At 40.3% G+C, this 23,328-nt stretch overlaps 3 protein-coding genes across 4 annotated transcripts in view; 2 read left to right on the forward strand and 1 right to left on the reverse strand.

Annotated features, from left to right (window-relative positions):
• Positions 1-1,315: 1,315 nt before the first annotated feature.
• sgpl1 (sphingosine-1-phosphate lyase 1) lies at positions 1,316-10,978 on the forward strand (the record flags this gene model as incomplete). 2 transcript variants are annotated; one of them, XM_080848718.1, is made up of 14 exons in its annotated part: positions 1,316-1,424; positions 4,017-4,182; positions 5,059-5,126; positions 5,838-5,985; positions 6,453-6,532; positions 7,011-7,139; positions 7,469-7,557; positions 7,754-7,862; positions 8,192-8,290; positions 8,798-8,944; positions 9,267-9,505; positions 10,049-10,195; positions 10,348-10,468; positions 10,820-10,978. In XM_080848718.1, 14 exons carry the CDS (start codon positions 1,413-1,415, stop codon positions 10,955-10,957), a joined length of 1,692 nt encoding a protein of 563 aa, XP_080704844.1. In that variant the 3' UTR covers positions 10,958-10,978. The 2 variants fall into 2 exon arrangements, with proteins under 2 accessions (XP_080704844.1, XP_080704843.1); XM_080848717.1 differs by lacking the exon at positions 1,316-1,424 and having other exon boundaries at positions 3,879-4,182.
• Positions 10,979-13,479: 2,501 nt separating this feature from the next.
• On the reverse strand, positions 13,480-17,051 carry pcbd1 (pterin-4 alpha-carbinolamine dehydratase/dimerization cofactor of hepatocyte nuclear factor 1 alpha). Its single transcript, XM_080848719.1, has 4 exons — positions 16,934-17,051; positions 15,012-15,143; positions 14,654-14,734; positions 13,480-14,369 (listed from the first exon to the last, which is right to left on the reverse strand). The coding sequence occupies exons 1-4, from the start codon at positions 16,934-16,936 to the stop codon at positions 14,277-14,279; spliced, it is 309 nt and encodes a 102-aa protein (XP_080704845.1). The 5' UTR covers positions 16,937-17,051; the 3' UTR covers positions 13,480-14,276.
• A 1,375-nt stretch (positions 17,052-18,426) lies between these two features.
• LOC308373675 (heparan-alpha-glucosaminide N-acetyltransferase) overlaps positions 18,427-23,328 on the forward strand; it is a gene marked incomplete at both ends in the record, with an annotated part of 38,344 nt that continues 33,442 nt past the window's right edge. The window contains 3 exons of the mRNA XM_080849279.1: positions 18,427-18,511; positions 21,133-21,227; positions 22,048-22,169. Coding sequence (XP_080705405.1) covers positions 18,427-18,511; positions 21,133-21,227; positions 22,048-22,169 — 302 coding nt within the window. The remainder of the gene's footprint in view (positions 18,512-21,132; positions 21,228-22,047; positions 22,170-23,328) is intronic.

The following is a 23,328-nucleotide window of genomic DNA, read 5'->3' on the forward strand; positions in this document are numbered from 1 at the left end:
TGGGTAACACTAAAACATTGTATTGTCGTGTTCCAATTTGCTTCTGTTTGTTCACAGTTTTGACCAATTGTTGTTCTATATTAGTTTCTTATCCTGGGTACCAAAATATAACTGTAAATGACAATAAAAGTATACATCAAATAACGATGTTTCAACATTTGAGAGATGTTATTGCAACCTTTAGCCAACCACTTAAATAAAAACAAGAACAAAGGAAAAAGTGGTAAATCTCATGGTCAATGTTTTAAAATGAATAAATATATATATATTTTTAAACATGGGAAGAGAAAACGCGTTGGGACGTTATTGCTGTAGATACTCATTTGTTCTGTCCTTAACTGGTCAAAGTTAAAATATATTTAAAAATTGAACATTATCTGCCTGTAATGGAGACGTGTTGCTCCCCCATGTGGCCATTCAGGACAATTCCATTTTGTTTAGTGTATTTTAGTTACTAAATATTATAGCCTAGGGCCTAGGCTATGGCCATGTGATGTCAAACGTATGTGCGAACGAACGTGAAGAATATTTCAGTTTTCCAGTTATAATGCAGCCTAATCGAGTTGTCTATAAATACCCTTTGAACAACCATGATGCCGTTTATATTAAAAAATAATAACAGTAGGCCTACACTAACGTCCATTTCTCTTTTGCCTGGTAGCTGGTAGAGCCTAAATTCTGATAAAGCAAATCGCTACCCCTAGTTTGACGATAAATTGAGTCTCACATTAGCCTATGCCTGCCTATTCCATCAAAGTATCTAGGCTAGGTCATATTACTGGCGTATCGTTTGATTAAACAAGTAGACCTATCGTGCGGTGCGCATCACAAGTTTTTAATACTTTCATTCACAATTGGGTGATGGCCCTACCCTATGCTGGGACTAAAAGTTTATTTTTGCATTTTGCAGTGATTTCTATCACCACAGCCATGTCAAGGCTATGTCCTGTCAACACACTAGCGGCTGAGGAGAGCAAAATCATCCTTTTTCAACAAACATATTCTAAGCAATTCTTCCGGTGAAACGTCATAGTGATGTGCGACGAAATCGCTTTGGTAACAGCTAAGCTCATGGGTATGTAAACTGTGCTGACTGCCGCAGTTTCCCTGGAGAAAGCCTGTTTTTCCTCCAGAACATCTTGAACAGCAAAGCAGAAAGGAAATCCACATGATATAGAAGACTGGGCATGCGCAAACTCCACATCGGCTACACGTTTGCGAACAGCGATAGGTTGCTTTTTAGTTTCCAGTCACTTCCTGATACAAGGTTGTGTCTATGATTGTATCATGACAATAAGATCCCAGACACCAAGCAGGTCAAACAACGTTCTTAAGAATCAACTTTCTAAATATACTGAACTTCGTAAAAGTCGTCTATCATATCTGCCTACGGATTGTGCTCAGTGAAGAACATGGACTACTGGGTAAGTGAATCAAATGTCAGCTCAAGAGCAAAGTGTTCTTTATCAAACACCAGGCTTTAAAGAGGAACCTGCTAATAGATAATTTATCAAGGTCAGCGAACACTTAGTTAATTGATATGCGTGTACAGTCAAGGATAGCTTGGGATATACAAGAGGCGACGATACTTGCTCAGTTCGTCAGTTAGATATAAAACTCGCTGTGAGCTCACGATACATTCGAGCTTGTCTATTAAAGGCAAGTCTGTTTCACAAAGAAATGTTGTAATAACTTTGCACGATGTAGCTTGCGAGGCGGCAAACTTCCACAGACAAACATTGCAACATTACTGATGCGACCTAAAGTGAAGGAGCATGGGATACGGTCAGACAATTTTTTTGGACAGACGAATCATGAGTCAGACAGTCTGATTAAAACCTTCAGCGCATGCAAAGATTGAGAGCTATAGCTGCTAAGTTTAAGGTTGTTCGGTGTCGTTCTTTCATTGTGTGCTGCATCATGTCTCTATCAATAGACTTCCTCTGATACATCACTCAGGGGAAGTAGCCCTCTGTTACAGCTGTAGTAACACGCATTGGGAAGGAGTGGGTTGACATGACTGCCTTAGAACTTGGCTGTAAGCCACATAAGGTCTAGTAGCTTTGTTTTGGACTTATTTATTCATCTCCAGACAACATTGCGGGTAGTTTAGCTTCTTTAGTTTCGCAGACAAGTCGTTGTGGAACGATCTTAAGAACGCTTCAGTTACCATCTGTTGTTTGTGTTCTACAGTTCGTGTGGGCACTCGTTTGCATTTTAGGAAGACTCTTTAGGAGACTCTTCTACCCTTTGTAAAGCAATAAGACATACCTAAGCAAATCCGATCCTAATTAGGATGCAAACTGAGACCTAGACTTTAGTTTTGCCCCTCAACTCACTTGAATGGTTTCTATGCACATATACTTCCACAAGGGAAATATGACCTCCCTTGAGACAACAAAGGTCTCCTCACACAGCCCAGCTTGCTTTGGAAAAAGGCAGAGGCGCCTGCTCAACAATGGGGGGCAAGAAGAAAACAAGTGTTTACAGGCCACATCTCATGTGACATGAGACCTGACACTTTTTTTTATATTCCCTCCTTGTTTCCTCCCATTTCTTTGCACAGCCATAATCTGGCTGCCGAATGCCTTCCCCATGGGGTGATGGTTCTCACCAACGCATAGAGCTTCTTTCTTAAAGGCAAACAAATCAAACTGTGCTGTCACAAACGTGAAAAACATGCATTTGATAACCTGGCTGACCTCCTTGTTACAACACATTTGTGCCTTTCGCCCCATGTTAAGATAACATATTTTAATCTCATTGCTTTATGGCAGAGGTAAAGAGATGCCGGAGGCGATGCAGATTCAGATAGCTGTTCTCAGGATTTCTTGCAATATCGTTTCCTGACGTCTGCATCGGGAGCTGTAGTAGTGGAACAGCGAGACTGGGTCTTCCCAGAGAGTGACAGTTATATTCTTACATGGTTTGTTTGCCCAGTTTCGCTGATCCAATTAGCTAACCCTGCCAAACCTGTCTAAGGTCTTGTTGTAAGCCAGCAGCTGTTGATGGGGGGATGTTTTTTTCACACTGAGCAGCCACATCCAGTCAGGCCTATTCATCTCCTCCCGTAAGTCTGTCAAATAAGACATTTATCACCACAAGGGAAAGTTTGTATGATTAAACCAAGGCCAGAAGAACATGTTTGTTGAAAGGAGCTCAATCATCAACCTCTAAAATTGCAGTTGAAGTTGCTGTTTCCAGGTCACTAAGTTGATTTTTTTTATTGGTTATTCAACACTTAAGTCACGTCAGCTGCTCCTATTATCATGGTTACTTAAGAAACGGTTATGTGACGAGAAGTTTTCGTCATTACAAATGGTGTTTTTTTTTTTTTTCACTATATGGCCCTTTTTCCCTCTGCATTGATGGTACAATCATTCCTGTTATCAGTCACCCTGGCCTTAAGTCATAAAACATACTGATAGATGTGTGCTAAAGGCATATCATATATTAGACTGACTTTGTTAAATAATTGAAAAAGAATTATGCGTTTCAGGATAGACTAATCATGGTTGTATTGTTATACCAGTCAACAATCTGTTCTTTTGTTTAATTTACTTTAGACGAAACTAAAAGGTGTTAAGAGGTGGTTTCTTGTGTACTCCAACCAATAACACTTCAGTCTAACCTTAGATAAAGACAGCAGCTACTTCATTGGTTAAAAATCCATTGATAAGCACTAAGGTGGGGCCAGGAAGATCTCCTGTACAGACTTGGTTTGCTACTACTTTCACTCACTTGAGTATCAGACAGGAACTATTCAAGGTAAACTGCACAAGCTTTGACTTGGCTTAGGTGACGTAAACCGTTGCTGTTTGGAGCAGAATCACCTAAATCTTCCGAAATGAGTCAGACTTCAAGTGTAAGTAATTTGAATGACTGTTCTACAGGGACATATGTTTGCTGTCTGTTCTACAGGGAAAGAAAACACAAATTTGACACGCTGTAAGTGGATTTGGGTTAAGATGTGTGATACTGAATTATACCCATATTTGGTGTACTTATTTCCCCAGAGTGCCTTGGAGGTGTACAGGGAGATGATTCTTCTGTATGCAGAGGAGGGTCGTAAGCTGGTGAACTTGACGTGTGCTGACCTGGAGCCATGGCAGATCATTGCTGCCACCATACTTTCCACCCTAGGAGTGGTGTGGGTCAAAGGCTTTGTCTTTCAACAAGAGAGTAAGTGTTAATCTTAGGACTCCAATATACAATATAACACACCGTGTCTATAAATCTTAGTGATATTTGGTAAATGTATGCAAATAACGCTCTCTATTCTGACCATACCTGAAGTTATTTGCATTTCATGCCAACGTATTTAACATGAAAAGCACCATCACTGGCTGAAGTTAAAAATGTGGTGTTGTTTAGGGTCTTGCTAAATGAGATTGACACACACATCCAGATGGAACTGGACTCGGAACCTTGACATCCCAGACGTTTGCTTTCCATTCTGTTGCTTTTTGTGAATCTATTCTTAATGCTCAACTCAGTAGCCATGCTGGACATTGTGTATGAGACATATCTGAATGCCCCTAGTGTCCACTGATACTCCGTAATTTGCTGTGACTCAAAAGCATTATGTCAAAATTGCTGACAGTCATGATTAAAACGCAGCTTTTGAAGACTTTAAAGACAAAGCTTCTTGTTGTTCTCCTTGTGGTTGGCAGCTGATGCTTGATGGCAGTAGTTGCTCAAGTAATCGCAAATTGTTTCTTGGTTTTGAAAGTGATGTGAAGTAAAAATAAATAAATAAATAAAAAGGCAGCCCACATTGTAATGTGTTGTGACATTCACCCTGTTCTATATTCAGAACAGGTCTTACTAGTACCTCAAAGTTATGTTATCATTGCAAGCTACTTGTTGACTGACGCTAAAGTCAACATGTGTGAACGTGCAAGAAAATCAGGCTAATAAAGCCTTATTAAGAAATTGAGTTTGAGAAGGTTTTTGGTCACTTGATAGTCTGTACTTCCCCTTGGTTCAAAAGGCTTTTCAAGTGCACTGGATGTGATGTGTTAACTACTCTCTGTACTTTGATCTTGTGATCTACAGGTCTGATGTCACGAATGAAGAAGCAGTTCTTTCGCATAATCAGAAAAATACCCTTTGTTGGCACGACAGTAAGTGTACCGTGGTTATGCAGTTCCCTTTCTTCACACGAATGCCTCATTGAGTAATAGAAGAGTCAGACAGTCACAAGATATGAGGGAGTCTGTACCTTTGACCCAGTTCATCATTGCAACAAGATAATGACAGAGTTTACCCAAGGTCATTGATACCTGCTGTCTGGATTAAACCAACGGTTTGTGTGTTGTGTGGTTTTGTGTTCCGTCAACAGTTTAATGAAGGCAAATTTGACAAAATGTAATAAATGATGTGACTGTAATGTAACTTATTTGATTACTTTTGATTACCTATTGATTGGCAGACGAGAGGCGGTGCAAATTCTAACAGGAGAACCAATCAAAAAGCTCTGTTACATATAACAAGTTACTCCCCAACTCTGATCATAGCAATATCATTTACATACTACAAGGTCTGTTAGAGTTGTTTGAATACACCAGAGGTATCTCTGCCCACTGATATTATTATTGAGTTACCACAAAGATCAAAGGAATTTGGCTTCAAAATTTAAATATGAATTATGTCAAAGCTTTAGACAGTGCGTTTGATTTATGTGTAATGCATTTCATGAGGTATTTATCATAGGGCTTTTAAATTGTGGAAACCCTACTAATAATAAAAACACTAGTAATCATTCCACTACAGTAGTGACACTAGTCATTTCAACAATGCTGATTACAATACACCTGCACCATTTTACCTTTCAGATTCAGGGCCAGCTAAACAAGGCCCTGGATGACATGTCTCAGAGCCTGTGCACCCTGAAGGACGGCATGTCCTACATCAAAAGGCTACCAGCACAGGGACTCACCGAGGAGCAAGTCCTGCAGCGCATCCGAGAGTACCAGACTCTGAGTGAGTGAACACCAACCTGGGCTAACTGACTATATTTGTCAGAAAAGGTTAAACTTGTTTATGCATTAGCTTCAAATCTCATTGTTTTCAGCAGTTTTAGTATGATAAAATCTCTGTTTAATCACAGACACAATGTTGTCTTTTTTTGTTGCACAGTTGACAGTCAGAGGATTGTTGAAGCCATATTTAGTGACAACATTTAGTTACAATGCAGGATAGGGTCCTTGTGTGGAAAGTTATGAGGATGTTGAATGTACTATATTACACTGGAGGAGTATCCCTGGGTCAGCCATGAACCTACTGAGTTTGCAAAGAATAAAATGAGAGATAGCACTGAGCCCTCTTGTAACAGAGCTTAAAAAATAACTGAAGGTACATTAGGTGGTTAAACACCAGATGGTGTCTTTCCACCCATTGTCACAAATGGCTGGTGATTAACCGTTAAACTCCTCTCTGTTTCATTGCAGATGAGGTGCAGTGGAGGAATGGCAAGGTGTCTGGTGCTGTGTACTGGGGAGATGAGACGCTGACCAAGCTCCTGGTGCAGGTATACTCACATTAAGTCTCAGTCTCTTCTGAAAGGCATCCTATTTGTCAAAGTTTAATGTAGGTCTTCTATTTACACAATCTTCAGTTTTAAGCCGTAGATCTGAATGCACTGTTGGGTGTGCTCAAATACTTACTTTCCGCGACAAATGCAAATCTATTCATAACTTTTATAAAATGCAGTTTTCTGGATGTTTTTGTTGATATTCTGTCTTTCACTGTTAAAAATAGACCTACCATTACAATTATAGATCACACATTTCTTTGCAAGTGGCTAAACTCGGCAGGGGGTCAAATACTTTTTTTCCCCACTGTACTTAGTTGTCTAAAATCCAATACTTTGTCCCAACTGGAATTTTTTCTTTAGCCATTCCTGTTCCATATGCTTGAAGTTCCTGAGCGTATAATCTATTTAACAGCTGTCAAAGCCTTATTAGCCATTTTGTCACACAGTCTTGTGTTGCGTTGTTGTTTTGCAGGTTTACGGGGACTTTGCCTGGAGCAACCCCCTCCACCCAGATATCTTCCCAGGGGTGAGGAAAATGGAGGCTGAGGTGGTGCGCATGGCCTGTGACCTTTTCCATGGTGGATCGAACTCCTGTGGCGCAGTAAGCCCTCATCCTGCCCAGTCTTCTCTCTCTCTCTCTCTCTCTCTATCTATATCACTCTCTATCTATATCACTCTCTATCTATCTCTCTCTCTCTCGCGCGCGCTCTCTCTCTCACACCAGATCTGTTAAGACATGCTAATGACCTTCAACTGTCAGGACTGTCGCTGTTCAGACCACCAAGTTCCCTTCAGTGGCTCTGCAGAGCCCTCCCTTGGGTGCCATTGGCAGCCCTACCTCATTAGAGCCTTATGTGATGTACCAAAGCTTTGGCTTTGTGATGCTGTTGTACTGCTTGTTAAACTGCTTGTTTGTTTGTAAATCCTCAGGTTACGTCTGGAGGGACTGAGAGCATCCTCATGGCCTGTAAGGCCTACAGGGAAATGGCCTATGAACGTGGGGTCAAGCACCCAGAAATGTAAGTCTCTCGCAACATAGGGGTGATGTTTACACTGATTACAATAATAATTGTGCTGGGAATAGAATGAACGTGTGTAATAAACCAAGGTTTTAGTGGATAACATGGTGACTTAATGCTGCATTAAGGATGTAATGAAGTTTCCTCAGCATTACTGTTAATCCTCTGTGTTTCTTCACCTCTTTTCTGGTCGTAGCCTTGCTCCAGTCAGTGTCCACGCTGCCTTTGACAAAGCTGCTCATTACTTTGGGATGAAGCTCGTCCACATACCCCTGGACAACAAGACCATGCAAGTGGACGTGAAGGTGCATATTCACACTCAGTTTTGAATTGAGGATGCCACCACATTAGAGAATTACAAACGTTACAATAAGCAATACATCAGCAAATTGTTCTATATAAATTCTTGGAAACAAAAATGTGTTTTAAAAGACTAATTATATATATATATATATGTATTTATCTAAAGTAATTATAGATAAATAGTTAATCTGTGCTCTTGAAATGACACCAATCTAGTTGTTTGTGTGTGTTGGCAGTCATTGTTTGTTTGTTTGTTACTTTTGATTGATGGTTGTTGTTGATTGTGTGTCAGCCTTCCTAATGGTACTTTGGGTCTGTTTCTGCCCTGTAGGCCATGAAGAGGGCCATCTCTAAGAACACAGCCATGCTGGTGTGCTCCGCCCCTCAGTTCCCTCATGGAGTCATAGACCCCATACAGGAGGTTGCGAAGGTAGGGCTTACACACACACACAAACAAACAAACAAACACACACACACACACACTCTCACTCACACAAATACTCACTCTCAATCACACTCACACACACACACTCACACACACACTCACACACACACACTCACACACACACTCACACTCACACTCACACACTCACACACTCACACTCACACACTCACACACTCACACACTCACACACTCACACACTCACACACTCACACACTCACACATTCACACACTCACACACTCACAGAGCTCCATCCAGTGTTCCAGACAATGATCACTCTTGGGCTGCCCTTTTGCTTTCGCCAATCTCCATTCAAAATGCTATTTAGTCATGGTGCACTTCCTGTCAGCCAAACGTCCAAAAATGCCCTCATGAATCTGTAGGGTATGTTATTTTTAAAGCATCCAGGAGGGAGACAAGAATTGAAGAATGAAACAATAAAACAAAACACTGTAGCGTTAGTAACAAGTGCTATCTCCTTTTGATTTTTACAGCTGGCTTTACGATATAAGATCCCTCTCCATGTTGATGCCTGTTTGGGAGGGTTTCTCATTACCTTCATGGACAAATGTGACTTCCCTCTAGCACCATTTGACTTCCGGGTCAAAGGGGTGACCAGCATCTCTGCAGATACACACAAGGTAAGTTGCGCAGAAGCAAGGGTCCAGAGGTTTGTGTGGACGGGATACTTTGTTATGTGACATAACTTTTGTCTTGTTCTCAGGGGTCAAAAAGAATGAGGATAGTTAATACCAGTTGCATAATTGCGTATATGTAATCGCTTTGTAACTTATTTTGTTGAAAGGCCTTGATATTGTTCAAAGGATATTGCTAGGTGTTACAATTCCTGATATGTGTACAGTTGTAGAAATTGTTCAAAAAGACAACGGTGCCAGAACTTCCCATGCAAGTTACTCCCATTTCCCATGAAGCTTACTTATTGCCATGTCCCTCTCCTGGCAGTATGGCTACGCCCCCAAAGGCTCCTCAGTGGTGCTTTACAGCAGTAAGGAGTATCGCCACTACCAGTACTTTGTGGCCCCAGACTGGCAGGGTGGCATCTATGCCTCTCCCTCGATCGCTGGCTCCAGGCCGGGGGGCATCATCGCGGCGTGCTGGGCCACCATGATGTACATGGGGGAGAAGGGATACGTGGACGCCACCAGGAAGGTGATCACGACGACCCGCACTATTGACGAAGCGTGAGTAGACAGCTTTTTAATCTTGGGACCATAATGCAGAGCTTGAGTTCTCTCCAGTGCTCTGGTATATTGAATTGAACAGGAATGAACACTTCTCTTAAAGGTGGACTCTGCTATTTGAATCCAGTACACTTTTACTCAAATTCAGCAAACATCTCCTCATGGTCTTCTGGCCATCCGTTATGTGTGTGTAAATAAAGGGGTTTGTACATACACTGTAACTGGGAGAGAGAGTGGCTCAGACAAAGCCATATACTATTCCAGCCGACATGTTTCAGGAGCACAGAAAGGAGGGGTGTCATTTGATTGCCTGTTGAGCTCAAATATCAACAACTTTTCACCAGTATCATGGACTGTGCCTTTAATCCTCACTTAAATCAGGAAAGGGAAGAGTAAATCACCACATGTGATTTATTTTTTCGTTTTCTCTTGTAGTCTCAATTCAGGGCCTGGTATTCATTGGAATACAATATGATGTGTTTGTGCTACTAAGCTAATTTGAGGTAGGAAGACGTAATTTGTTTGTGTATTCATTTTTGGCAGAATGCGTCAAATAGACGGAATATTTGTTTTCGGGAAACCCGAGGTGTCCGTTGTGGCGATAGGGTCGGAAGTCTTTGACATCTTCCGCTTGTCCAACGGGCTCACGACCAAGGGATGGAATCTCAACACACTGCAGTTTCCTTCTAGGTGAGTTCCAAGTTTGACCTGGTTGTCAATCACAGCTAATTTTACAAGTCATATTGTGATTATAGAATAAATGCCAGCGCTCACATCAAAGGGTTAATATCATTGACATAATGGACTTAATATAGATGATAAGACTGTTTGTTCCTCCACAGCATCCATATTTGTGTCACAGTGTTGCACACGCAGCCTGGCGTGGCTGACGAGTTCATCAGTGACGTCCGAGAGCAGGTTGACCACATCATGAAGAACCCGAAGGAGAAGACCACAGGAATGGTGAGCTCACATGTTTACTCATCTGACTGTTGATCACATGCTCACTCATCTGACTGTTGTTCTCCAGCACAGGCTGGTTTAAGAGACTACAGTTGTACAAACATAGAAATGACATGTTTGAACAAGAGAGCACAAATCAATCAGTGGTTGAATCCTGCTCAGAAATGAGTGTTTTCTCTAAAATCTAAAAGCAAAAAATAAAAGAAAACAGATCAAGGGCTACAAACACCATGATTTTGCTTCCATTATTTGGTAGAATATTTGTGTTTTTATTCTTAATCTAATTTCCACACAAAATGTCAACAATGATTAAAAAATATATATATATTGTTTTTTTGTCGTTATTTTTAGGGAGCTATTTATGGTATGGCGCAGTCCATCCCAGACCGATCAATGGTGACGGAGATTTCTCACGGGTTTTTGGACTGCCTCTTCAGCACAGAAGACCCCAAAGCCAAGAACAACCACATGAATGGCAAAACCCACTGAGTGCTTCAGCGGTGGATACTCGTCTGCTCACTCGCTGCCTTACGCCTTTCCTCTATTAATCCGCTCTCTCCTAATGGCCAGTGTCTCTGTCAAGCACAAAATAGCAATGAGTGAGGTTCAGTTTTTTTTCTTTTCTTTGTTCACTCAAAGTATGGGTTACCAAAAGACTGTCGTACAAATGTCAGTGTGAACGTCGGAAAGTGTTTCCAACCTGGATGTTTGTGGTGGAGTTGGCGTTGAGTAGATAACAGTGCACCCTCATCAAGTGGAGCCTCCTGATTTGTTTGTCAACAATGACTTCTTAAATGGCTTGCTTTTTAGGATTATGATTATCATTCAGTTGTCTTTGACAAAACTACTAGATAGGAGATAGGATAACTACTAGGTTTGAGTCTACAAAGCGCCCATCTACCTTGCTCTAAGTCCTGATTATGGTTGACAAAGAGGTGCAAAATTGTCATAGATATCATTCATCGATAAAATTCAAGTATATTTTTCTGTAATAACATTAACTAAACCACTCCTTTCATTATATGCAATATATGCAGCAGAGGCTGTAAACATAACGTACGGCTTTTATACAAAGCAGATAAAGACGATAACATTATTAAATACGTTAACAGTAAGAAGCCCATACACAGGTCAGGTGTTGATGTCCCCAGAATCCAATAGCCTTTTTACACAAGAATAGGGGTCCATTTTCATAAACGGTTTTATTCTGTGTTTCTGTACTGCTTCCTTACAGCAAACCAATGTGCTACTTGTATCCCTGTTTTATGCCCCAAAGTCAGTTTATACTGTATCTCTCAAACACTTTTTGAAGCACTTATTCAACTGATGGAGTGTATTTATTTGCTTTCAAACTGTAATACTTTCTCTACCTGAGGGCAACCTTTGGCAACTGTTATGATATGAAAGGTTCTGGGTTTTAGTTTTTTTTTAATTAATTAATTTGCGGGCTGTAGCCCAGAATGTATGGAGACCCAGACACGTTTCAGCATATGGTAATTGATCACTTTTAATTGATGAGGCTTGGACATCTCAACGTCCTGACTTAAAAACGTCCTTTAGAAAAATGCATCTTATGTGACCTTATACTCCACTGTAATCTGCTTTTATATCTACCTCAGTTAGTAACTCAATAGTATTAACTATTCATTTATTAGTCATTATTCATTCCAATTTAGTTTTCCCCTTAGTTTTTATTTCAGAAAGACTTTGCCAGTCTGGCTCACTGTACTGTCAGATTCCCCATCTGCATAATGTGTAGTGACAAACTAGTTCTTGGGTGCAAAAGCGGAGAATGGTTCTCCTCCTAATTCAGTCCTTTAATTCATGCCTTGGCCTGTCAGCTTTTATCATTGTCCTTTCCTTTTAAACTTTTTTTTTTTACTGTGCAATGAGTGATTGAGTCGTCATCGTTCCTTAGAGTTGCCCAAAGGGAAAAGTCTTTTGCATCTCAAGCAGGGATGAAATGGCACAATAGCGTGGCAATATGGTACCATTGAATTGTAACACTAGGCCTCTTTAGCGGTATTTTATCTGAAGCCTTCATGATGTTTGTGACCACTGTGTATGTTTTACATAATATTATTAATCACTAACAACATGTCTTATTTCAATTTTTGTATAATTATTTGTCCGTGTTGTGTGTTACTGTAACAGTTTTTGATTTTTGTTTGGGGCACAATGGTGTGTGGACTCATCCCCCCCTATTGAAAACAGTACCACTATATGGAAAAAAAATGGAGCAAAAAAATCAGGGTCAAATCTTTCCTGAATGTCATTGTCCCCTATGCAATAATCGAGTGTTTGCTACCTGAAATTATAGATGTCGAGCTATCTGTCTGATTGTAACCATTCCTCGTATGAGTTCAGGCTGTGCAAAAGCACAATAGTAACCGTGATGCCGCATTCACCTGTATGCCTTCTAGTCAGTGTGTGCTTAAGGGCTAAATACATGGGCATAGATCCACCTCAGGGATAGGGCTGTACCACACCACACCACACCAGGAGACCAATTCAGTGCTCTTTTATATGTAATTGTTGTTCCTTTTAAAATCATTAAAGGTTTCATTTTTTTGAAACTCAGGTGTTTGTCTATGTACAGTCTTTTCACTCTAGACCAGAAAACCAAGGTTACAGGGGTAAGGGTAAGGGTTTTCCAGGGGAAACACCTTGTAAATATATACATTTAGTCTCTAGTAAGCCTTAACAAATTAAACAATCGGCCCAGGAATACCCGGTGTCCACACAGGAAGCCAGGCCCAGCAGCACCGGCCTGATTAGGCCTTAAATGATGACATGATTACCGTCCAAAATAACACCATATTCTTCTTGACAACAGCTGCACTTCAAATTTGACCAAGAATGACATCAGAGGGGAAGTGGTGAATGTTGTATATTGTTGTCCTTCAGCCTTGCTCGTTTATAGCTTAAGCCTCGAACAAGGACAACCAAGAAGCTTGCTAGTGGGTTTTGATATTTCCAGTTTTATTTTGCTTCTCTTCACAAAAGGATCTACAAGAAAAGTTACAACATGGCCCCTACACATCACAAATGAAAACTTCACAGGGGAAGGCACAACATTTTTGCAATTAATAAAATTGACCCACAATAATACGTTTAATTTAATACGTTAAACCTTCATAAACTGCTATCCATCATTAAAATTATTGGTCTCGGTACCCTTTTAGCAAACAGTTTGACACTCTTGGCAAGGTAAAGATTTGATCAGAGGTAAGTTTTTTTTTTTTTTCTAGAGGTACTATTTAGGTTTCGTTAACGGGAATTTGATAGATTGCCTTTTCTTACAGAAAGGATGCCAATTCCCTTAGTTGGTTAATTTTATTTAAGTCCCGGGAATGTATCATTGTATTCTGGTCTGTGCTGCCAACAACAAACACAGTTTTTTTGTATTATTGTAATCATAACTTAAATAATTCAAAATTTGAAAATGTATGACCACACATTTGAACATGATATGATGTTAGGAGTCTTTTGTGATAGTGATTTTCACTAGTAAAAACCACAAGCCTGGACATATTGCCTGATAACTAGTGGTTTGTTTGGGGAGTAGTCACCATTTTGGGCAGGTCACTGAAATTGAGGTGAAGGCAGGAATGTCTTTTATCCCACAAATGAAATATCTTTTTTTCCCCCTATGGTAAAACAGTCACTTTGTTAACACCAGTCAATGATTTTGAGAATTCCACTAGTCAACAGACAATAACAGGCCTCTGAAAGTTGCTGCTGCGTGACTCTGAGCCTTTAATTCCCACACATGGACGTTTGTCTGACATGCTTGTTTGGCGGCGCCTCAGAGGACTGAGGCCTGGTCGATGAAGGTAGCTAGCGTGATGTCATTCTGTGACAGCCCTCCGCAGTCATGTGTGCTCAGTGTAATCTGCACCTGTGGAACAGTAGGAAGCAAGGAGCTGACAGACCTTAGTGTGTTGTATACATAAATAAAGCTGTGTGGTGGCTGCACGTTTATAGAAGCAGATTTGATATTCATTGACTATTGAAAAGTCAAAGTACAAAAAAGTTAGCCATCGGGACAGAACTTCAACATTAAGCAATGCAATCTGTGGATTATGATGGGCCTGCATGCCAAACCAAAAGCTTTTATTAAAATTGCTTGTGCTGAAATACTTGTTTATCTGGATAGAAACTTGGAGAAGCAGGATGTCATACCTTATTATAGACATTGAACCACTCTGGGTGATGGTCCATCTTTTCAGCCTGCAGTGCTACTCGTGACATGAAGCCAAAAGCCTATCACAGAGTGGATGGGAATTCATTTAGATAGATACTTTAGTTCAAACAGGAGATTGGTCCTAAAAGAGATACATTTATCCTCTACTTTGTTTATTACACATTAGTGCACATAAACATTTCTTCAATAGAGTGAATAATAATTTCTTGTCACTAATATATTCAGATTTCAAAGGTAATCTAAGTGCATGACGAAAGATGGATAAAAATGATATGCTAATATGTAGGTTCATTTTTTTCTATCGTTGATGGGAGTCGTGTCCTTTAAAAAGTCTACCTGGTTAAAGTCTTTAAAGACAAACTCCTTGTAGATGGCATCCCTTCCCACCACTTCCACCCACTGTGCATTCCGTAGTAGAGGAAGCAAATGATCTCTCTCCTCTGCTGTCAGGGACTGGATCTTACCTGCCTAGAAATCAGCAAATCCAAATGCATTTTAATTAGGTGAAACAGCTTGGTGTGATATACTGTACATACATTTGTTATGTGACATACATAAAGGAAAACATCAAATCAGTTGAAATGTCGATATTAGCGGGTTTGTAATTAAATATAATTGCATCCATGATATCACATAAAGTTAAGCTGAAAGTGTAAAAATGTCCACTATGTAAATATAGTACTGCCTACTTTTAATTAATGAATGAATTAATTAATATTATCCATTCAGGTATATTTAATGCATTTGCACGTCAGAATATCTAAGGAACAGGGTTACTGTGACTGAATTACAAAATACTACAGTTGGACCTGCATTGTTTTAGATCATATTAATTGCACGGCTTATCAGTTGCATTCTTTACATTTTGCAAGCTTATTGATGCTAAGCTTTAGGTGTAGGTGTGCTGTAAAAAATGCAGATCATTCGGCAGAGAATAGCACTGGTAGCTAGGTTCAATGGCCAGATATCCAGCCGTGTCTTTATACAGGCAGTCTGAAGAGGGGCAGCTTCCCAAATAACAACTGTGATTGGTTACAAAGACCTCCATCTGGAAACAATGATGACTTACATTCCCTGAACTTTCTGTTGCTGGTCACATAAAAGGCATTCCAGCCCCCCCTCCCCCTCCCAACACCGACAGCATCACATGGGACTCACAAGTGCAAAAAAAATAAGATTCTACATCTTTAAAAATCTTGTGAGACATTAGTCAATGCTTGTTAGGGATTATTGCGAAAACCTTTGAATATTGTGACTGTTACTCAACTGTTAGTAAGTAACATTCCATATATATACACGTGCAAAACACAAAGTGGGCATTATCATTGTGCTTAATACAATAAAGTACATTCCTCATACAGACAAATTTGTAGATCTAACAGATGCAAAACACACCAGTTCAATTAAATGATAAAACCAAACCGAAAATCATTGTATTCAACAAGCAAGACCTTTTATAGCCTTTCAACATTTATGGGAGGGAAAGCTTGCTCGTAACAAGAGCATATTACTGATAGTATTTTATTGTCTTAGTATTTTCAGTCCTTCTGTCCCCGCTTGAGCTAGTATCTCTGTTTCGACATCAGCACAAAGCAAACAGATGTCACAATGAAGCCCACTGTGCTGATAACGATGAATGACTTCAACAGGTATCATAGCAACCAGCTAATCTGCTCCACATCCACTAATGCCTGTAGGCTTTAGAGAAGAGCAGTGGTGACCGAAACAAGAGTGGGCTTGAACCTTCATTCACTGAATTAAAACCTCACACATGTCGACATGCTTGAATAGACAAAGAGACTCTACAATGGGCAACACAAACAGAAGGTTAACAACTGAGTGTATGTGGTGTTAAGGTATATAGAAAGAAAACATTAATCAAACAACACAGCATGCACTATAACACTAGTTCTGCAGTGGAGAGCAGCAAAAGAGAGTCAGGTCAGTAATAATCATCAGAACACAATCCCTGCTTTCAAATGTCAAGTACACCCATTTATATAATCAAGATTGCCACTGTGCCTTATTTACTTAAGTGAGCACACTAAGACATCTAGCTATTGTATTTCCCTTTCCTTTTAACTGTCCACCTGTGTATTGTAATAGGCATTTGCTATGAACATTTGCATAAAGCAACGAGTACACAAGCCAGAGCAGGCAGAAGAGTTTGCAGCATGCATCTGTAGTGTGTTTTTTCATGTATCTTGTTATTTCTTCTGCTGTAGTATGCAAGAGTAAAGCCATTAGAGCAGTCTTACCATGCTGGTTGTTTTCAGTGAGGCAGGGCTGCTTGCTGGTTTAGCCGCGCTCAGACTAAGCCGCTCTGACAGGCAGCACAGGCAGCTGCAATCATGGGGCTGGAATTCATCGCAAGGCCCTGACAAAAGCTGCCCTGGCAGAAGCCTGAATGAAAATGTCAGCAGCTGAGTGGCAAGCCACCACCTGGAGGTAAATAGACGCCAGTTGAACCATGTGGTTTTTACTGGAAGAAAATCCAAAGGGTCATGAAACCAAAGAGGCCATGATAGATTTGAGCTGAAGGTAAATGCCTATTTCAAAATGCATTTACATGTAGCTTCTGTTACATGTCTACAAATATAGTCACATACACATACTCATATGTTCATATCATTTGAACATCCAAATACACATTTAACACTGGCATTTCCTGTGTAAACAGAGATGCCTTTAAAGCTGTAACACAAAGGTGGAGCTTTTAACCAACCCCAAATCTCTGGTTACACATTATGTGCAGCAAGTTAATTCGTTTTTCTCCCCGCATGGGTAACAAACCCGCTGTGAATCAGGGAGTAGAAGGAGGAAGGGTAAGCTTGGTTGGTCATCAGTGCACTCCAGGAAATACAACTGATTCACAAAGGGGAGGAAGAGGAAGTGCAGAACAATAATTAAACTAAAAGGAAGAATGTAGTTCTACTATGTTCCTTAAAGTTTCACTTTCATTAAAAAATGATTGTAGCCTTTACTTTAAATCTGTCTGTGTTATTAAGTATGGGTGGTTTAATTTAGCCTCTTCGGATAATTTATCTTAGGCAGAAGTAGTATGTCCCAACTGAATATATAAAGTACTGTGTTGTCATATTTTCACATTAGAGAGAAGACAATGGCCATATTTCATATCAGTACCAGGGGTGTGTGTGAAACAGTGATGCAAACAATAGCATTAATCCATGAGGGTTTTAACAACTACTGTCAACAGTCATAACCATTCTCATCATCATTACCATCATCATCATCATCGTCGCCACTGTCCTAGACGTTTATGGTAGCTATAAGTCTCGGACACTACATGTTTCTCCTGGCTTTTATCATGCATCATAACATTAGCATTTTATTAATGTGTTCAGATTTACCAACCTCAAACCTCTTATTGACGGTGAACATGTGTCTAAGTGATCCTGCACCAGTCATGTGTCTCAAACACAGTGCATTTGAGATTGGAATCCATGTAGCTATGTTATGTAACTTACTCATAAGAAGGCACTACAGAGTATCAAGTATATGACTGCTGTTTCGTCTCTGTGGCATAATGGACCACAGATGAGATTAATCTGATACATTTCTAGATATAAAGGTTTGGATATTTTATCCAATCATGCGTCAGTGTCCAAAGCACGTGCAATAAAAGCACACAGTGCTCTTTGAACTCTGTTTATATTCATCTGTGTCATAAATTCACCGTGGGACCATTCTCATAGAGTGCTGGGAGACCAATCTGACAAGGCGATTAGAAATGAGAGTCGTTAGAGGAATACTAACTAAGGTCCTATTGGCAGTCATTTTCTCAAATGGACTTTGCAAAGGATCGTCAGAAAAGGGTAAGTAGATTTATGTGGATGTGTGTGTGTGAGTAAATGACTGGACTACAGGTTGCATAGTATTGAGACTCTCAACCCTACAATTTCCTCCTTTCCCCTGTTTGCACAGGTTGATATTATTGAACTGAGCCGAGGGTACTACTTCATTGAGGTGCTATAAGTGCTATTTTTGGATATGACTTTCGATGTTCAAATGAATAGAAATGCTCATGATATGGGAGAAGAACTCTGTCTGTCCAGTGGCAGGGCCTGTTTCTATGAATCAAGTGTCTATAATAATGTATTCTATCCAGTATGATGTGATCTGTTAATTACATGACATTACACAATAACCTCTTGAATGTGTTACTTTATCATGTAAGTATTATTATGCATAATATTACCTTTACTCGAGTCGCATGCAATGTTATCAGTTCTTTACTTCAAAAATTCGAAGGTATTATGGATACATAGCTTTATGTAAACCTTATGGTCACTTATAATGCATTATGTATATTTGAGTTCATGTAAATTCAGTTGCATTTTCTTTTGATTGTATTTTCACAACTGTCTGCCACTATTTCAACCAATGGTGCTTCACATTTACCAGGTGGCATACATGCGATTTGGAAAATAGTATTTTCCATATTCTATTCTATATTCTATATAATATCTATATTCTAAAATCTATTGTCTTTTTAGTTATCAACACTTGGCAACCAGCACTTCCACACTGTTTAGGCTTTCTCCCTGTCTTTGCCACTAGCTAGGCTTGCAGTCCAGTTCTTCAGAAACAGGACAGGGCAGTTCCTCTCTGTCTATTGGTCCTTGACTAAACACCATCTGTAGCCGAGAGGGCTGTCAGTCACAGTTTCCATTACTGTCCTCCCACTTGGAATATTAAATATCGGCTTTCCATCCTCTTAGATTTTGGGGGAATTCCTGCATTGCTTTCTACAGAGCAAATCATTCAGAATGCACTGATTGCACCATAGTACATATGGCAAAAAGGTGTGAAATCTTTTTGGCAAGCTGCACAGAAAACATCATGTGCTGGATGCACCCTGAACTCCATTCAAACTGACAGCTTTAGTTGAAACATTTCACCTTCTTGAGCCCGAAGTAAATGCACTAAATATGGGATATTTATGATGTTTTGCCTCAGGCATGTGTTGCAGGTTGATATGGATGATATTCATAGCACCCCTGGGGAATAAACCCAGTCCCAGAGGGGTGGAGGGCCAGTTTTAACATACAGTATGTTTCGGAGGATTTGATACAACCCTATGCGGTTTTGAATGACAACATGACGTGAGCTGTTGTGGACATGCATGAACATTAGGGGTGTGTTCAAAATATCGATACGGGGATACATCGTCGCGGGCCTCTTTACGATGCGTGTATCGATACGGAGGCGTCAGTATCGATACTTCACGTGCAAAAAAAAAAAAAAAATATATATATTATTTTTTTTTTTTTGTCTGTTTCTTTGTACAGCGTCTACTTGGTTCATGTGCCTGCCTGAATACTTTGCCCATCATCCAGTTGATGGTATAATTTGAAAGCAGAGTTTCTGTAGAATCCACATGAGGTGACATATGTTATGATGTACTGTCAAGGAGTTACAGGCAATTTGTTTGGTTATAAGCCTAAAATATCGGGATACGTATCGTATACGTACGTATCGCATGTATCGCGACCCCTGTATCGGGATGCGTATCGTATCGCGAGGTGGTTGGCGATACCCACCCCTAATGAACATGTACGCCTGGAGCTCCCTTAAATTCGGCCACTCATTGTATCTTGTCCCATGACTGTCAGGGCATCTACATGTTCTGGTCCAAAGTTATGGTCTTCTGAGTGAGTAGACCGGTGTTAGTTCATGTTTATAAAGCAGTGTGTGGTTGTCAAGTGTTGCCCACATTCAATCATGAACATCGGATCTTCTCACCTGCAATGTCAGCCCAGGGAAGGCTCAGATGACCTTTATAGAGCCTATTTCTCTCCACTGACATTTAAATTGGGCAGGTCACGTCTCATAGTCTCCAGTTCACATATTAGTGTGAAGAACAGAATAGCATTGTAGACAGGGGCAGTAGGGGCTATCAACGGCTATCAGATATAGGCAGTCTTTCGGATGGGCAGTAGGGGCTATCTACAGCTGTCAGATAAAGGCAGTCTTCTGGATGGGCAGTAGGCGTCAAATTCTTAGCATAGGCAGGGTCAAATCTTATTATTCATGTATTCTAAATGTGTCCACTATCACCTGAGCCCATAATTCACTGTGGAAGGCCTAGTACATCAAATATATTGATTATTGTCCCAAGAAACATCTCTACTCAAATATATTGATTACTGTCCTAAGAAAACTATGGCTGGTTACAAATATACAGACTGTTTCCATGGTATTCAAATATGCATGATAATTAAATCAGTACAAATATTATATTATGGACATTCACAATGTTCTTAACCAAGTTCAGTCGGTAATGTTAATAATTATCATTTTGTGGTCCTCTGTAAAGAAGATAATGTTCATGCTGACTTTTAAAAGCTTATCGGTGCTGGATCTGAAACAGGTAATAAGGAACCCCACATAAAATGTTGTAATCTTATGTGGCATCTGTTGTCCCTGCATGTAGAACATGTCTTGAAAATGGATGAAGCCTTGCTAACAGTCCACAACCACCTGCCAGAGGGCATCACACTTCTCTTTGTCTCCGACTACTGCTACAAGGTATTCTTTAGGTATCTCAGCCTTATGTGTAATTACCTCCGCCAAGGAGGTTATGTTTTCGCCCCTGTATGTTTGTTTGTTTGTTTGTTTGTTTGTTTGTTAGTTAGCAGGATTACGCAGAAATGCATGGACTGATTTCCATCAAACTTTGTGGGGAGATTGGGTAATATAATGGCAATAATTGATTAGATTTTCAGATTTCAAGGTCAAAGGTCAAGGTCACAAGGCGGAGGTTTGCATTCTCTGAATTATCCCATTCTTGTTGTCACATACGTTTACATACTTAGAGAAATATATGATAATTATTTCTTTCTAGCTTATTCATATTGAACAGCATAGGACCATGGTTTTTATTGTATAGTTTGTTATTGTTGTTTGTATTTCTATGTGTGCTTGATGGACACAAAGCTGAAAAGAAAGTGGTCCTACTGTCACTTTGGCTCTGTTGCATTACTGAACTGAGTACTAAAAAAGTTATATCAATCCATTATGATGAAGGTTTTAACAGAAATACACTATTTTCAAAACACTTCCTGTTTTCACCACATTCCGTACGTCTGTTATGTGTTGCATAAAGTGCAGTTTTAGACGGGGCAGATAGCTCTACGGTGTCCAGAAGACAACTTGCAGATTATTGATTACACAAAGATGGCTCACCTTACGCTCTTGGCTCCAGACCGCTGCTTGCTTGCAGCTACATCAATCACTGTTTAGATGTAAAATTCTTGCTAGGTGCTTTTCATATGCTAACCCGATGGTCGTAGAAATACGATAGAATAAGATTCCTGCAAAGACTGACATGATGACTCTCATCCTGCAGTGTCTGTACCAGCCACTGGTCAGTGTTAGTGGAGGACCAAGCAATACGTCTGTAGTTGTGAGCACACTCTTCGCCCTCACTCTAATGGTGGAGCAGGAGCCTGGAAACCGGACCTTATGCAGGTAAAGAATTCTACAGTTGTGAACAGCGTTAGCCGCTAAAGCTTCTCAAAGAACAATATGCACACTTCACTGGCGCTACACTGAGGCAGTCATAAAGACTGTAGTCAATGATTTAATATCAAAGTCAAAGTCAAAGTGTTTATTTAGCAGATAGGCCTATAGCCTACCTATTTGTTTTTATGTGAAAACAACCATGCGTACATCATCAATACAATAGAATATCAAATATTTGAAACGTGCAAAAACAAGGGTGGTATTTTGGTATAGGTATAAGTAAGTTGAATGAGACCATTCGTTCATTTGTTGATTAATTCATTCATCCATGCGTTTCAGTATGTATCTCTTAGTCTATCCAGCTATCCATCTTTGTATTTACATGTATTTATCTATGCATGTGCACATCCAGTGATACCTTTGCTTCCAATCTGATAAAAACCTTTTTTCCAGACATTCATCACGTCAGTGGACTACCCAAAGAGCCTTGACCCTGTGCAAAAAATACGGCCTGGGGGCCACATGCTAACCCCTCAGACTATTTACCACGACGTAGGGCACTATGGTGACCTGGCCTCTGGGTCCTAAGAGCAGGCCCTTCAGGGGAGGCTTCTCTTAAGTATCGATTCCCATGGCCTTTTCGGGTTAATACAAGCTGACACTCCAATAATGATGAAAAGAGCCATTAAGGCTTCAGAGCCATGGTTTCACTCAGATCTCTTGTCGGGGATATTGGACTGGCTACCATCGTGGTGGATGGATGTGTTTATACCACACACAATACAATACAAACTGAGTTTGAGACAGTGGGGGCAGCCATTTTGGGGACATACTTAAATGCCCAGTTGGGCAAGACAAGGTTCTCTTTTTTCCTCTTTCTTCCCTTTCATCCTTCCGCCAACTGGGGTCTCTTCATTGGCCTGCCTCAGGAGATCAATGGTGAGGTTTCTAACCAAACCGAGCCGATATCGATTTTCCCTCCCCCTTAAAACACGCGGGCCAGTATGTCATCCTGAGGTGGATCAATGCCGGCTTGTGATTGCACATTTTGGGGATGAAACTGGAGATGCAGGCTGCCTTTCCCATGAGCTGCCACTAGGTGTCCTCCATGGGCTTCTTCATGCCTTACATGGATGCTGGGCTGAGTGCAGACCAGACATGCCCA

Source organism: Sprattus sprattus (assembly GCF_963457725.1).
Source record: "Sprattus sprattus genome assembly, chromosome: 12".
NCBI classification, from domain to species: domain Eukaryota; kingdom Metazoa; phylum Chordata; class Actinopteri; order Clupeiformes; family Clupeidae; genus Sprattus; species Sprattus sprattus.

What these genes read in the sequence shown, in the direction of transcription:
- pcbd1 (XM_080848719.1), bottom strand. An exon ending in TCTTTAAAGACTTTAACCAG is followed by an intron (nt 14,735 to 15,011) that starts GTAGACTTTTTA and finishes ACTCTGTGATAG; the next exon opens with GCTTTTGGCTTCATGTCACG. An exon ending in GGTTCAATGTCTATAATAAG is followed by an intron (nt 14,370 to 14,653) that starts GTATGACATCCT and finishes ACTGTTCCACAG; the next exon opens with GTGCAGATTACACTGAGCAC.